Here is a 16,673-nt window from a genome sequence, read left to right on the forward strand (position 1 = left end):
TGTGTTTGTGTGTGTTGCAGAGGAGATGGCTGAGGAGAGCGAGCTCTCCCAAGCCAGCCAGCGTTGACACACATGGCCAGTGAAGCGTGCGCTCCATTTAACTGTACAGCTTCTTCCCAGGTTACGGTGGGTGGCGCTGGGCTTGCCAGCAGGGAGATGCTTAGCCAGTCAAAGGAAGATGTGATTTAAAGACTCATAACCCACAAAGAAATGCGGCCATGATTCAGACCTTATTGATCAGTGTTTGAATCCACAAATTACATTCCAGTGATTATTTGTCCACAGAATCAGATTCACTTCATTCACCGAGGGCAGAGGAATTATTATTATTAGGATTCAAGATTATCAGGATTCCTTCACATCACAAGAGTCACAGATAGCAGTGGATAATTGATAAATCTCCCTCCTTCCCTTCCTTGACCCGCTGTGAGAGGGCCATCTCTGTGAAATATGTCTTACATGATGAGTATTGATTGGGGCGGGTACAGAGCGCTGGGGGAATCCGCTTTCTGTACGGGAAGGTTTCATTTGCACAGAGTGCTTCGAGAGGGGTCGACCGTACGGATGGGTTCACTGGATACACCAGCGTCTTACCTAAACACACACACACACACAGACAGACACACTCCAACTGTTATTCCATCGCAAGCAGGGGGTCTGTGTTGAAGCAGGAAGATGCGCACCTCCCATCGTAGGGGGTTTGGGTTCTCCTCATACAGCACAAACAAACACAAGCACAAATAGATCATCAACTATAACAAAATCAGCTGCTCGTTAATGTTTGTCTTTATGACCTTGTAGTAGTTTTGGCCCCCCTCTTTAAAAAGCAATCGATTAAATTCAAATCCTTTTGCTAAGGATGAAAATTCACGAGACGGACAACATGCACATTCATTAATTTGAAGTATTGCAAACATAATAAGATCTTTTTGGATGGGTGTGTGTACACTTGATATACAGATGGTGCTTTGGTCTGAGAATTAGATGAAACAGATATGCATTAATTTCTTCTCTGGTGATTTCTCACTCAGTTTAGCATATTCATTTTGAATCACCCCCAGGCTGTAAATGGATGGTCCTGCACAAAACCAAAAATATGTCACGGTTGCCTGTGTGAAGAATGAATTATTTTTGTATACTAGTTAGAGACAGCTTTAAAAATACATAAAACTAGTACAAACAAAAAATTGGGTTAATAAAGAAAGAAGCAAGAAAAATAAGGGGAAAATATGAATAACAGACAGTTTTCAAAAATATTTCTGGTATGTAACTTTTTTATTACCTACAGTATATTTGTACCTATCTACAGATTCATACACTGATATGTAGCGGGGTAAGCAATAGGACAAAAGTATATACTTACTTAATTTAAAATATTTTTAAAAATATTAAAAGTACATTTAAGTCAAGTCAAGTACATTTTATTTTTATAGCTGAATATCACAAATCACAAATTTGCCTCAGGTAGCTTTTCAGTCTATACAGCAATGCAACAGCCTCTGACCCTCTATTCCAATAAGGAAAAACTCCTTTAACAGGGAAAAAATGGTAGAAACTTCAGGAAGAGCAACAGAGGAGGGATCCCTCTCCCAGGACTGATAGACATGCAACAGACGTTGTGTGTGCAGAATAGAATAAGACAGACAAATTACAGAAATACAGCATGGAAAACAGGATGAAGATTATTATTATTAAAGATTTTTAATATATATGAAGAATGTGATCAAGAGGACACTGAGCAACTTCTAGGTGGTGCCAAAAACAATAGGACCTGAGTCATGCGACCTCCATCACCATGGAGACCTAGGAAGAGGACAGACTACACATAGACACAGGGGAGACTCACATCACACCATTCAGAGCAGGAGAGACAAGAAACCACACACACAGGGGAGAAAGAAAGATAAGGTCATCATTCACACAGGAGAGGGAGAAAAATGAGGTGAGGCTGAATCTCCTGCAGGACAAGGAACCGGATCCAAAACCTCTGGAAATGGTACAGACAGCCAGGGGAAGCAGATTGGTCCCTAAATGGGCGATGGTCCCGCTTTTACATCCAGGCAGAGAAAATAGTTGCTGTTACTTGACCATAGACATTTATTTTTGACCTTGGGAACACATATCTTTTTTAAATATTGTAAATACGAGGTCCCCTTTCTTAGGTATTCCTGGATCTTTAGACAGTGTCAAGCAGCCTTTTTCAGTGAATGCTGTCATCACTGATGTTATTGATATTGCTTACTTAAGAGTATATACACACTTAGAAAGAACACATTTTGTGTGTGGAAAAAAACACTAAAAGCCCCACTGGATAAACAAAAAATGCATCATGGTCAAGTCAAAAACCAGGCTGCTGTTGCACATGAGTTCACTGCCAACATTCAAATAGCAAGTATGTACCACGAGGTGTGCCTCTAAGTGACATAAATATGAGTGTAACAAATAAGGATGCACAGCTAGAACATGACCTTTTAAAAGTACAAGAACATTTGTATTTCTCTTTGTTCTTGGTTTGTGAATTTGTTCTCCTTGTCCCTCTCTCTCTCTCTCTCTCTCTCTCTCCATCTCTCTCTCCAGGACGTGATGGTGGTAGGCGAGCCGACCCTAATGGGTGGCGAGTTTGGAGACGAGGATGAGCGCCTGATCACTCGTCTGGAGAACACACAGTATGATGCCACCAACGGCCTGGATGACGAGGACGACTTCAACAGCTCCCCAGCTTTGGGCAACAACGCCCCCTGGAGCAGCAAACCCGCCGCCGCCCAGGACAGCAAGCCTGAGAGCACAGCACCCCAGCCCTCACAGTAAAACAAAAGAAGAAGAAAACAGCAGATCCTTGACTCCATGTGGACTGGACTTTTTAACCTCTCCCCATTCCCCTGAGGGCAGTGCTTCTATGCCTCATAACATTGTACTGAATCAGAACCCCTGTCTGCAAACTAACCGCTTGTCCAGCCAAAATATGTCTGTCCTGGATATTTTCTTCTTCTCTGAATCACTGTAACATCTAGCAGAACACTGAGAACTGGCAGCATTGCACAGCAATATCCACATGTCAGAAACAACAAATGCATACAAGGCGTATGCAGTGATAATGTAAAAATAGCAAGGCGTGGGCATTTTTTTCAAGAATACAGTGGAAAATTGGGGATCAAATTCTCCTCCCTGGACCCCCAGATACAAACCTCTCATCTGGTGGAATACGACAGCTGTGATTGGTTGACCTGCAGGTCACAAGTCACCATGCTGACAGTAGGAGAAATTAAGAAGAAAACAACAAACAAAAAAATAGCAAGCTCAACGTGAAGAAGGCAAGGTGTTTTTAACAGCCAACAGAGCCAATGGAAGCATCTAACAACATTGGAGACAAATGAAACATTGTTTGAGGCAATTGCATTTTTATTGGAAATTCAGTTGGCTGTTGGGTTGTTTCTGCTGTTGCTGTTTATTTCTATTTCCAATTCAGAGGAAATAAAAGTTCTCTACCGCCATGGACTCCTTTCAAACAAGGGAAAAATCGTGTCCTTGGACTGTTTTTCCACATTACTGCGATCGTCACAGATTGTGATTTCATGCAAACCAGTTTGATTGTGTTCGTAGTCTATTGGTATTTTTCTTCTCTCAGAATCCTTTGCAAACACGTTGTAATTTTGCCAATCAGTATGTGAACTTTGCCGACACGCGTTGATGCATCAATGTTGATTTTTTTTCCTCCCTCGACAAAAATTTGACTTCTTTCCCTTTAACGACCTATTCCCAAACTGATACTAAAGCCTTTTCCTGCATGATTTTATAGGATTTTTATTTTCTTTGATATATGTACTTTTTAAAAACGCATCAGTCTGATTTTCCTTTTGGGTTCATCAGTTTGGGAACACTGTTACAAGGTTTGTAGCTCTGTAAATAGAGGTGGAATCTATTTTGTCCACTGTAAATCAGCCACTGAAACCAGTTTGGATATGGCAGCTGTTTTGTTTTGTACAGGAGGTTCAGATTTCTGTTGGGTGGTTTGGATGGATGCTGGTTTGCCTCTGTCAGAAACCAAACTCTAATGTTCCTCATCCTCTCTACTGTAGCTAGTGCAGAACCAAAGCCACAAAGTTAACAGACACAGTCACATAATCATATTTCTTGTATATTTTGTGACATACTGTAGGAAGAGACAAATTTTACATTTTAAAGACGCACAGATAAAATCCCATCCACCCCACAGAAATGGTTTGCGATCCCTGTATATTTGTGTTCACAATTGTTCTTTAATCTTTAATTGAATTGATAACTATCCCTGATCTCTTTTGTTGGACTTTTGGTTTGAAAATGGGCAAGAAGACAACGATGGATGTCTTTATACAATTGGATCTTATGGGTATTTATTTGTGCATTTGTAAGGAAGCTAACACATTTCTAAATATGTTTGAGCCTAGTATTATTAGACACCATTTGTACATTATATAGCAGAGGTGTTCAGTGTCATATCTGATGTCTGGTATGTATGCTTTACCATTATGTGTGCCAATAAACCGTGCTTACAAAGGAGTCAAATTTGGTTTGGAAATGCCTCACGGTTGCATGTTTTCTCTCACCTATTAGCTTTGAGCAGTTTGATATTAAAAAGATGACAAAATAATCTCACCGCAAGGTCCACTTAGCAACTTTTTAAGTCATATCACACAACCTTTCTTAACAGATGACAACTGTTCAAACTCCATCTGTTGAGGAAGACTGTGATAAGATGGAAATCTCCAGAACAGCTGCTAAGTGGACCTCATGTTGAGATTAAAACAATCAATTTGACAAATCTTTTTGGGATCTTTTGAACAGATGTCAGAGAGATCTGGTGGTTAGTATTACTTACACTGTAGGAAACTACATTTCTCATATCAATTCTCATCTAGCTAATTTTGGTTCTTTAAGGCAGTTCAAGGACTGATTTGTTTGTCCTGGATGAAGTTATCTGGAATTGCCAAATAAGTTTTCACATTCAAGGAATTTTGCTTGGTGAAGTGGTGCATAACAATCAAAAAAATGAAGGTAAGAGAAAAATTATGTATCGATACAAAGTGATAAAAATATGACAACCACAAAAAACAGGTAGTATAAATATATAATAAAATTTTAAGAATAAGTTTAAAAATATATGTTCTATGTCAAGAGAGTTATAGAGTTTAAAAAATACAATGTACACAAAACTGACTTGGAATGTGCAAATGTTCACAGTATAAACAATAGGCTATGTGTAATGTGCAAGTGTAATAATACAAAGAATACAAAATAACTGCATTAATGTAACGTGCCATGTTAGATGTGATGAGTTCACAGATGTGTGATATAAGATTATGGATTTCACATTAATCCTGGGCCTTGTTGATGAGGCTGGCTGCAGTCGGGAAGAAACTGTTCTTGTGGCATGAGGTTTTGGTGAAGATAGACCTCAGCCTCTTGGGGAGCCTCTTGGGGAGTGTTCGAAAAAGTTTATGTCCACGGTGGGAATGGTCGGTCACAATCTTTCCTGCTCGCCTCAGTGTCCTGGAGGCGTGCAGGTCCTGGAGGGATGGCAGGTTGCAGGCAGTCACCCTCTCAGCAGAGCGAATAATACACTGCAGTCTGCCCTTGTCCTTGGCAGTGGCAGCAGTGTACCAGATGGTAATGAGAGAGGTGGGGATGGACTTGATGGCAGTGTATAAGTACATCATCATTGGCTTTGGCAGGTTGAACTTCTTCAGCTAGCGCAGGAAGTACATCTTCTGCTGAGCCTTCTTGATGAGGGAGCTTATATTCTGCTTCCACTTAAGGTCCTGGGTGATGATGGCTCCCAGGAAGCAGAAGAACTCCACAGTGTCGACTGGAGAGTCACACAGGGTGATAGGGGCAGGTGGGGCTGGACTATTTCTGAAGTCCACAAACATCTCCACTGTCTTCAGAGCGTTGAGCGCCAAGTTGTTTTGGCCACATCAGGACACCTGATGGTCAATCGGCAGACTCACCCCCACCAGAGATAAGCGCAATGAAGATGGTGTCATCTGCAAACTTCATGAGCTTGACTGACTGGTGACTGGAGGTGCAGCTGTTTGTATACAGGGAGAAGTCAAAAACGTGTTTTCCCAGCTTCACATGCTGCTTCCTGGCAGACAGTAAGACAATGTAAGTAAGTAAAACAATGTAAGTAAAACAATGTAAATGCCATAAAAACACAGTAAATTATTTTTATTAAAATATTCACCATAAAATAAAGGCTGCAATCTGTAAATTAATATAATAAAATATTATAGTTTTTTTTAACAGGATTATTCAATTACTTAAGGGTTTTGAATGTTAAATTACATTGAATTCTATGTAAAAATACAAAAAATACACATCTATTACTACATGTAAAATTAAGGCAACTTTTTTTTTACAGCAAAACTTTAAATTTAATGTAAAAAAAAAAAAAATGTTAAAAAAATAAATAAATAAAAAAAATAAAAAGAAAAGTAGAAAAATGGTAAAAAGTCTGGCAGCAAAAGTTGCCAAACACTTACCATCAAATAATGGTTAAAAAAAAACAAAAAAAAACCCTTTTGTTATTCTACAGAGATTTTTTTTTTTTTTTTTAAAATACAAATATTTACTTTAGACATTATCTGCATTTTTATAGTCCCACTGTTGTAAAAGAAGAATAAAAAAAATATAAAATATTGCTAGAATGTTAAACAAATGTATAAATCTGCACAAAAAAATGAAAAACATTGAAGAAATACCTTAAAATTACTTAATTTAAATAAAGGCTTGTTTTACACAGTATTCTTTTGTAAATTCAAAGAATTATCCAATTTATCCTTAAGACTGCCCCATCAAAACACGTATTTCTAGATGTAAAACACAAAAAGATTATGTAAAATTATATTCAAATTATCCTCCTTTAACACCCATTAATGGTATCTTGAGAGCTTTAGGCTTTAATTGTATGTGATTGTCTCATCTATTTAATGTAAATTCCTGTTAAATGGTTGGTTTTATACAAAAAATAGGATCATGCGAAAATGGCTTACAAAAACATAATTTTAATAATCATTACCTAATATAAACATTATTTGAAAGTAATTACAAGCAACTATCCAATATATCAACAGACTTTTCCAATTAATGTATGAGACTTACTGTATATAAACAGTATTTTACAGTAATTACAAGTAACTATCCAATATACTGACACTCTTCTTCAGAGGGATGTATTTTATATATTGTGTGTACTCTGCCATCAGAACCTTCCACTTATAGGCTATTTGAGGCTAAAGAGAGCTATTGTATTTAGGTCTTGATGCACAGCATATTGGTGTTGGGGCTACATATCAAAATCAAATGGTCACAAAATGTATGTTTGTTGTATCCTATGTTCCATCCTGGCTGTTGAGACTGAAATATCTCTTAATGATTGACATTGATAATTATGTCCCTTGCCTCTTTGTTATTATGTAGACATGAATAAATCATAGATGTTGGTATAGTGGTCTGCCAACTCCTAGCAATAGAGTAGGACTTGTATTTAGCTTAGCAGTTATTTGAAGAGGGGTTAATAGCAGTGCTGAGACAGGTAGGACCAACCATGCCTGTTTAAGCACTGTAGGAGCCTTTCAACCAGGCTGAACATGAACTCTCACTGCATGGCCTCAGCCACTCCACAGTTCAACAAGACAACCCACAAGCAAGGGCTCTTCTAAGTATAGTTGGATCAATCAATGCAATAATTGTTACAGATTGTATACAGTTGATATACCTTCAAAAAATATGTATTCGTGCAGTTAAAGCCCAACTGTGGGACTTTTGTCTCCCCCTTCTGGCAATGAGAGTAATTAGAAAAACATGGTTGACACTTGCTTACATAGGCTCCGCCGCAGACTACTCTGTTGCTACTGTTGTGGCTGTACAATGGTGGATACATTTTGCAACCCCTGCAAAATGAGTCATTTCACTATCAGAATTTGATCCATTTGGTCCAAACATTTGAAAGTCTAGAAGAGCGGCACAATTAAATGATTTTGTCCCCATTCAAGTCAGCCAAGAATGTATTTTGTCATATGGAAAGGAAGGAAAAAAGAAGGTAAAAAACAGTCTGTGGAATTACATTAGAATGAAATTACAAACTTTAGACCATCTATTCAAATTAGGAAAAAACTCCCAAAAAACTCCCCTTTAATGGGGGGAAAAGGGAGAAACCTCTTTCTGTAAAGTATACTCTGTATCCCACATAAATAATACTATTTAGGAAACAAAAAAATATTGTATGTCAAAGATTTCCAATTGCATTATTGAAAAAGATCAATTTCTGAAAAACAAGTTGGGTGGGTGGAGGGTTCATCTGTATCATATATATGGATATTTGCAATTCAATTCAAAACAAACAAACAAACAGAAACATTAAACATTAACAATTCATTGTCGCTAAGCTGTTTGTTACCATGGAAATATATAATTTCTGTTCATTTTAATTTAGAAATGAAGAGGTATTTTTCATTTCTCATTTCATTTCACATCAAGACTTGTGTAAGCAATGTCGCACTGCTTGTGTGGTCATATCGCTTGGCTGGAACTCATTGAAATTTGCTTTTCAACCTGTCACAAAACATCTTAAGATTTATGATTGCATCTGAAATGGTCAAGAGCTTAAAAACAGAGACAAATTAATCAGAAAATTAAAAGACCAAAATATTACTCATAACAATGTGACATTATCATGTTATCATGTAACCCTCATTTTATGGTACAGAAAGTAATTTTAAAACTTACCATATACTTAAATTAAATTCTCATTTAATATTTACCGATACCCCCCACGGTGAGGGGTGGGGGTACTTAACCTATTGATTATATATATAATTAGTGCAATTACAAATATACTGAAATACACTTTTGTACACTTGACTGTATGATTTTGAGACACCATTAAGTTATAATTAAGTCCCCATCCACTTTAAATATTTTTTTCTTCTCGTTCCTTCACTTAGATGTTTGAGTTCCACTGTGCAGACTTTGACCTTCTGGTGTTATAGGATAAAACATGCAGTTGCACTTTAAAGGAAATGAAATGACTCAGACTGTGCAATTAATTACATTATTGCAATTGAAAATTGAGCATTTTTACAATGCAGTGGACTGATTTAGCCTGGGACTGTGCAATCTACTGTGCATGACATTTGAGGTTACTGTATATATGGTGCATTGATTGAGAGATTGAGAGAAGACCTTGGTTGAAGCAGTCTATTCTATGTACAGTATATAGTACAGTATCTTCTAATCTTTATAGTATACTGCTTTCATACAAGAAAACACTGTCCACATTGTTTTACAGTATTTATTTCAAAAATTTAATTGTTATTTTTTGTTTTCTTAGATGTTCCTGGAGCTGTCTCATCACCATCCACTATTACTGTTCATTTTGTCCAGTACTGTAGCTCCCTCAATTTGTTTTGTGCATTGCATTGTGGGAGAATATTATCCATCAATAGCACACACAAAAATCAATCAAAAGTCAATTTTGTCACTTTTCCATTATGAACACACTAAACACTTAAACCTGCTATATGCTGAATGAGTGATCCAACTGTGGTGAATGATGAATGAGCAGAATACGCTGAATGAAACTTAGTGACTCTTTTGTCCTCTCTACTGCTGTGTTTTTTAGATATATATTGTATAGTCTGAATATAAGTTCATATCTCTATTGCCAGTGGATTGGAAATGTGTTTTACTTCTTTAGGGGAGATGTCAATCAAAGACAGTCTATACAGGCCCACACACTCCTAAGTAGAGGTCTAATCAAGCAAAATAGGCAAAAAGACGTCTGTGGGTCTATCTTTAGGGGCCTTTAAACTGGGAGAAGCAGAAAAATTTAAAAAAAATATTGTTATGACTTGGCCTGGGAGAAACCCTAGCACAACAGGAAAATGACACTCCCTCTCCCCAGCTCCCAAGAAACAGCAGCAACAAGGGATTTTACAGCCTTTAAATGTTTATTTCATAGTTGTGGTTTCAGGATGAGTTAAGGGCAAAACAACAAACAAAAGGGAACTAAAGCTAATCAACCTAAAATTACCTATTTAAACATAAAGAAACAAAAATACAAATCACTGACATAACTCCTAACTTAACAGAAACCGGAGGAAAGATATTAAAATGAAAATGCTATCCACCCCTACAGAAACTGGGCTGTTAAATATATTTGCAAAGTTATTTACAATACTGTACACAGTGGGGCAGAGAAGCAGAACAACAACAGCAACAACAATAACAATAGATACATGACTAGCAACAACAAACAGCAGCAACAGCAGGAGAAGGACATCCCCATGTCAGCGCGGTCCATGGGGTTTCCTGCGAACGAGAAAGCACAAAGAACTCTGGGGAAGGAGTCAAGTTAGTAACATGCATTAATGGTAAATGAATACATACATATGGAGAGGAGCTCAGTGCATCAGTGGAAGTCCCCCAGCAGTCTAGGCCTATAGCAGCATAACTAAGGGCTGGTCCAAGGCGAGCTTGGTCAGTCCTAACTATAAGCTTTATCAAAAAGGAAACTTTTAAGCCTACTCTTAAACGTAGAGAGGGTGTCTGCCCCACCGGACCGAATCTGGAAGATGGTTCCACAAGAGAGGAGCCTGAGAGCTGCCTCCCATTCTACTTTTGGAGACTGTAGGAACCACCAGTAAGCCTGCATTCTGGGAGCGCAGTGTTCTAGTGGGGTAATAGGGTACTATGAGCTCTCAATAAATACAGAGATCAATGGCATAGAACCAACAGCAAGCATGCCAAAAGTAGTTACAAAAAATGACCAGCAGGTGTCGCACTGTGTGAACCTTCTCATCGATAGGTTTGTACACTCAATGTCTCCAAAATAAATAGAAATGCGGATATGTTGACAGCTAGACAAAAAACAAGCATCTATAGATAGGTATCTATGCAGTGACTAATCTACACAGACAGTGCGCATCATATGAAGCATCAACTATTGTGCAGTAAATCTGTTTGGGACATCTCATCCAGGTAGCATCAGTTAGAATCAAGCTCTCACTGGACAGTAGCCTCCATTAGCTGTGATCATGTGCAGTCACTTGATAACTGGCAAAACACGCTCAATGTAATTCTGCAGACTGGTTAGAGATTCATCCTACCTGATAGGAAGGGACTGCTTTACGGTTATTATGGAGATAGGACGAATAATTTCCGCGCACTAATAACTTTGTCATCATACATTTGACATTTGAATATTATATTGAGATAGACTTGAAAAAGTACAAACCTATCCTTGAATCAACTTAAATTTCAAGTTTGTTTCCCATACAATATGTTATGTCAACATTGTACTGATAGTTATTGACATTTCTGTGAGTGCACTGAGAAGTTACGTTGCTAGTCTTGGTCTCAGAGACCCCTCGCACTGATACACCGGATGGCTACGAAGGGCCAGAGTGCATCTCATGTTCATGAACATTTTGTTCCTAGACTGAAAATGAAAAAGTAATAATTATTACACAAATAATTATACATCACACAGACATCAAGCACAAAACAGTGTAACAGTTCCACCAATGTAATTTCCAAAAAAGAATATAGTTATGATGGTTCTATTTTTTTTTTTTAAACAACCATAGTTGCCCAAGCCAGTATTTGAGAATTATGTATATGACAATGTTAGTGGTCATGTTTCCAGACTTTACAAACTTGCCAGGGTTGTAAAATACTGACTTGAAGTATTATAAAGTGCTATGCAGTGTTTTGGCATCTGAATAGTCTCAAAACGCAATGATCTATCCCTCAAACTGGACTTCTTGTATCATATTTCATCATCTCACTGCTACCTGAAGCAACATGCCAACACTAATACAGACCATTTTTGGTCTGAACAGGGTTCAAACAGATTTTCATTCTGGTAATAGCTCAGTACATAAAAAGCACTGAGTCTACATATTCTTGAATAATTCAATACAAATATACCACTTCTGATGCAGAGAAAACCAAATTTAAAACATACCTCTGATTGCTGTACAAAGGGCAATGTCACTCAGACAATTTGATCCTGTGGGAACAGAGTTAACAAAAAATATGAAATAATTCGTGTTACAGTCCTAATTGCTAATTATTCCAGTTAACAAGGACTTCACAATGAAATGCTTAAGTGACTTTTTAAATACAAAATGTAACTATTTATCTATCTGACTTATAAATACAATACCTGCTTTCATGTGAGTCAGGTGATTTAGTCCTAGATGTGCACAAAACACATGAATATGAACTTTTGATTAGTTTACAAAATAACAGTCAAGTAAAAAGGTCAAATGTAACATGGGCAGGGTGAAGTAGAGCTACAATGTTAAATTGATAAAGTTAATTTTATATAATTGTTTGAAATCACTCACCAATAAAAAAGTTTCAAGTTAAAGGCCAGTATCCACTCCAGATGAGGCAACCAGTTACTGGAGCAGTAGTGTGGGGGAACTGTCGGGTACATGGCTAATAAAATTGAACATTCAAGCACCAACAGTATTTCAGCATACATCATACCGAGTTTCTTTGAAGCTCAAGGAACCTCAGCGCTCATGTTCCACTTCAGCCTAAGAGGAAAGATAAATGACAACAGATGTTAACTTGAAATATATTAAGGACTTAGCATACAAACATACAGTATGTTCAATAGTAACACAGTTCAGTATTCACTGGTTGAGTCAAGCTATTTATATCCAAAACCAAACTATTTAGCATAATTTTTCCTGGTTAAAAAAACTCAGTTTTGACTATTTCAGTATCAAATATATCAAATCTTAAGATCAAAGGAGGAAAGTAGTTCTAGGATTGTTTTATCTGAATAGTTTTTAGAGGCTGTGAAAAAGTGGATGAGACCATCATTTTGGAGACCACCCATTACACTTTGTATTTCTTGTCATACTTGTCATTTGTTTGTTTAACCAGTCACATTGCTGTCACATACTGCCCTGGGTTCTGTTTGCGTTTAGCATTGTTTTGTTACATTTACATCTGCATTTATGGTTTAGTCAATACAAAAAAGTATTTAAGTGCATTATTAATTGTTTCTTGAGTTATAGATTAGCTTAGGTTGTAACATATACTCACCCACCATGCGGCCAGGAGACAAAAGGGCAGGCACTGGACCACTTCCTGATTTAAAGATCTTGCTGACATCACCAGTGATGTCATGAGTTAGACCAAGTATAGGGGAGTTTATTTTATTTAGTTAAATGTTTGGTTTTGTTTTTATGTTATTTGTACTTATTTTGTTTTATGGTAAGGAACAATGCTGTTGTCGATGTGTGTGTAAACAATGTTAACTGATACAAGTGACATTGTCATACACCAGTTGTTGGTATCAGGGAAAGGACACCCCTGATATAAATATGGTTCTGCCTAGATAGATTTCAGGGCCTATTTAAAGGGAGAGATGTTAGTTTGGGAGAGAGCATAAACAAAAGAGGATGTCAGCTAGCTGTGTTAAGGTAAGTTTGTTTTGCTTGATTTCATTTGGTCCTCTGTCTCTTATCACCTTCTTTGACACTCTGGCAAAGCTTCCTCACAGGTAAAACTTTATTTCACAGTAAAACGGTAAATAATTGTACAAAGCCAGAAAGGGTTGAAGATATGTTTCATTTTTCTTGTTTCTTATCTTGTCAATGGTCTTCATGATCCAAAACCCTTTAGGATTTAATTTAATTTTTTAAATTGTATTACATGCAAATGAAGAGATTTGCTTGTCGCCCATTATCTATTCATATAAGAAAATGAACAGAACACTAGGTGAAGGGATGTAAGACCTTAAAATAGTTGAAAAAACATAGAAATGTGAACAAAGAAAATGTATATAGTCTCTTGGCTTCAGACAGATCAAGAAAGTGCACGCAGATTCAAATGAATGTTGCACAATCATTGGATGAATCGATGCTGAAACCAATGATATTGTTTGAGTTCTGGGGGCAGATCCACCCAGTGTGATTCATCCAATGACTGCGCAGCATTCAATTGTTTGAATCTATGCGCACTTTGTTGATCTCTGTCTGAGGCGCAGAGACTACAGAGACAGTTTCTCTGGATAAAGTGACGCAAGTCATTTCCCAAGCCTGTTGATTTAAGGTTGATGATTCACATTCACCTTTCACTAAAGGTTAGGTAATCATTTTGATTTTCTTCATATGAGGTTTCATATAAAGAGAGATATCAACTGAACTTGTCATGAGTTGAGCTAACACCAAGGGCAGCAGAAAGGGAAAGTAAGATAGTAGCATTCAACGCTTGCTACAACTTGACATAACTAAAGCGTTGACGTTGCATAAGTGTCAGAATTTTAAAATGTATGTGGAGTCAGCAGTGCTAACGTTAGCATTAGCTTTTTGTATGCATTAACTAAGTCTGTGTGGCTTCAGATAACATAACATTATGCCAGTCCTAATGAAGCTATTAAGGTTAGCCTTGAATCAGAATCTCATATCAGTCATAGTAATGTTAAATAAGTTACATTTGTCAGTTGACCAGTAACATGTTAAGCTCCTATTCTGTCCATTAAATAAAAAGCTGTGGCAAGTTGTGACCTGAGAAAGACTTAAAATGACAGCTATTATACTAGTGTTAATAAGTTTAGCCAGTTAGCTTGATGAGTTACGGATACTATTAATTAAAGAAACATCAGACCGTCCAGCTGCTCCTATTTACTGCTAGAAGTAAATACGTTACCAGTAACCTGCTGCCTACTAACTAAGTTAGAGTTGGTGTCTGTGTTCCTCGACTTTGCTGCAGCAACAACTAACAATAATAACAATCAAATAGTGTTATAACGGCACAGTAACAGCAATATAGCATTTAAAAAAGAAACACAATGGAGTAAGATTTACAGTGTGGTAGTGATATATATAGTGTAGTGTGTGTAAAGTGCTGTGTGAGTGTGTGTTTGTGTGTGTGTGTGTGTGTAACGTGTAGACAGGCAATTAGTGATCATTTTTCATAAGTCTGGTTGTCTGGTGGAAAAAACTGTCTTGGAGCCTGCTAGTCCAGACTTTGAGGCTGTTGTACCATTTACCAGATGGCAGCAGCTGAAACAATCCGTAGTTGGGGTTAGGGTTAGACATACAGTTGGAATACACTTGGAAAATAATAGCACAACTCCTAATATGTATGTTTTAATGTAATGTTAGTATATCAATGTGTCACAAATTTATTGATAAATTAAGTATTTTAATCATGATAATTATTTGAATTTTTCATCCCCCAATGTCTTCCTGAGTTGTTTTGCATCACTGGCATGGTTTTCCCATGCACAGTTATTGGAAGGTTCTGGGCCTCAACATCCCCATGATCATATCCAGCCTCACCACCCTGCAGGAGGGCGTTCTCAGCCAGGGGAAAGCCAAGTGGAGTTTAAGGAACTGCATCTGGGTGTTACACTGCATGACCCAGGCCTACTATCTGTTTACCTGGTGTGCGCACTAGCTCACTCATTATATAGATCAGTGGCTAAACCGCACTGTCACGTTGGAACTGTTGCATTACATAGGGCTAGGTAGAGAGAGCGCCATGAAAATTGTAGGAAACTCAGATCATGTCAACACTAACGCACCTCAGAAGCGCTGTTTGTAAACATTTTGGATTTTACTTTATCAATGGCAAAATTATCAATAAAGATAAGGCTGTTTGCTGACTTTGTATGAAGCAACTACTTAACAGTAAAGTTACCACAACAACAAATGGAGTCACCTGTTAGCTTCTCACCCAAGCAAGGCTAAAGAATCAGACCACCAGCAGCTACACAACCTCGCCTAACTTTCTATTTTTTGCCTATAAATTACATAATGTTAATGTTCTATATAATATGAACGAATTCCATAGCACTGTGAATTCATTCGAACTTTATTTTGGGAAAAAGTGACAGACCTAGTGCATATGCTGCATGGGAGATGGACCTGCTTTTCTGCTGCTCCGTTCTTTTAAGCTTCAAGTCTATTTTTTTCCCAACCTTATGCGTCAGTGAAGCATGGATATACATACATGTGTATATTTGTTGTTTGTTTTTTATTTTAAACTGTATATTCTGCATAATTCAATCACTGTATTGCAAGTCAAAAACTGAAAAACATTCTCTTGCCTAAAGCTTGTGCAAAATACTGCACCAGAGTTTTAACTGGTTCCAAATGTAGAGGCTACTACATCACTCCAAATTAAGCATCCCAACACAGGATACCAGTCAGTTTTACAAATGGTTTTAAGATTTTGTTGATCACATTTAAAGAACAGCTTGATCTGCCCCCAGCCTTAATTTCAGACCTTTTTAAACCCTTAATGTCCTTGCACTAAAAGAGGCAAAGTTTTATCATGCCCAATTTCTGTTCAAGCGGAAAACTGCTCTCCTTAAGAGCAGCGGCCTCATGGCTCCCCTCTGCCGCTGCTTTGAGGGTAATTGCCAAAGTTGCCATTGTGTGTACATTGAAAAAAATACAGGCAACAACGTTGCCACCTGTTGGTGTGCAGGCACTTTTAAGAGCATGATACATATTTGTTGTTTTTGTATTCTCAGTACAAGGCTTGCTGAGGCTCACTGCAGAGGATCACAGCCATCGTTGGAATTCTGAAAGGAAGTGGGTGACTTTCAATCTGCCTCTTGACGTGAGTCGCAAATTTTAGGACTTGCAACTTGGTTGACTAAC

General features: G+C 37.6%; 1 protein-coding gene and 1 long non-coding RNA gene across 15 annotated transcripts in view; one reads left to right on the top strand and one right to left on the bottom strand.

The window, feature by feature from the left end:
- The window catches only part of ldb2a (LIM domain binding 2a), a 100,665-nt gene extending 96,129 nt beyond the window's left edge, over positions 1-4,536 (top strand). For all 13 annotated transcript variants that reach the window (XM_042419705.1, XM_042419713.1, XM_042419702.1 and 10 more), the window contains one exon: positions 2,578-4,536. In XM_042419705.1, coding sequence (XP_042275639.1) covers positions 2,578-2,808 — 231 coding nt within the window. In that variant the 3' untranslated portion in view covers positions 2,809-4,536. The remainder of the gene's footprint in view (positions 1-2,577) is intronic.
- Positions 4,537-10,677: 6,141 nt separating this feature from the next.
- On the bottom strand, positions 10,678-14,021 carry LOC121902112. Of its 2 annotated transcripts, none has more exons than XR_006097466.1 (4): positions 13,102-14,021; positions 12,535-12,584; positions 12,206-12,235; positions 10,678-12,049 (listed from the first exon to the last, which is right to left on the bottom strand). It is a non-coding gene; the product is annotated as an uncharacterized LOC121902112 (long non-coding RNA). The 2 variants fall into 2 exon arrangements; XR_006097467.1 differs by having other exon boundaries at positions 12,390-12,584.
- Positions 14,022-16,673: the final 2,652 nt, after the last annotated feature.

The sequence above is a fragment of the Thunnus maccoyii genome, chromosome 8, assembly GCF_910596095.1.
Source record: "Thunnus maccoyii chromosome 8, fThuMac1.1, whole genome shotgun sequence".
Classification (NCBI taxonomy): domain Eukaryota; kingdom Metazoa; phylum Chordata; class Actinopteri; order Scombriformes; family Scombridae; genus Thunnus; species Thunnus maccoyii.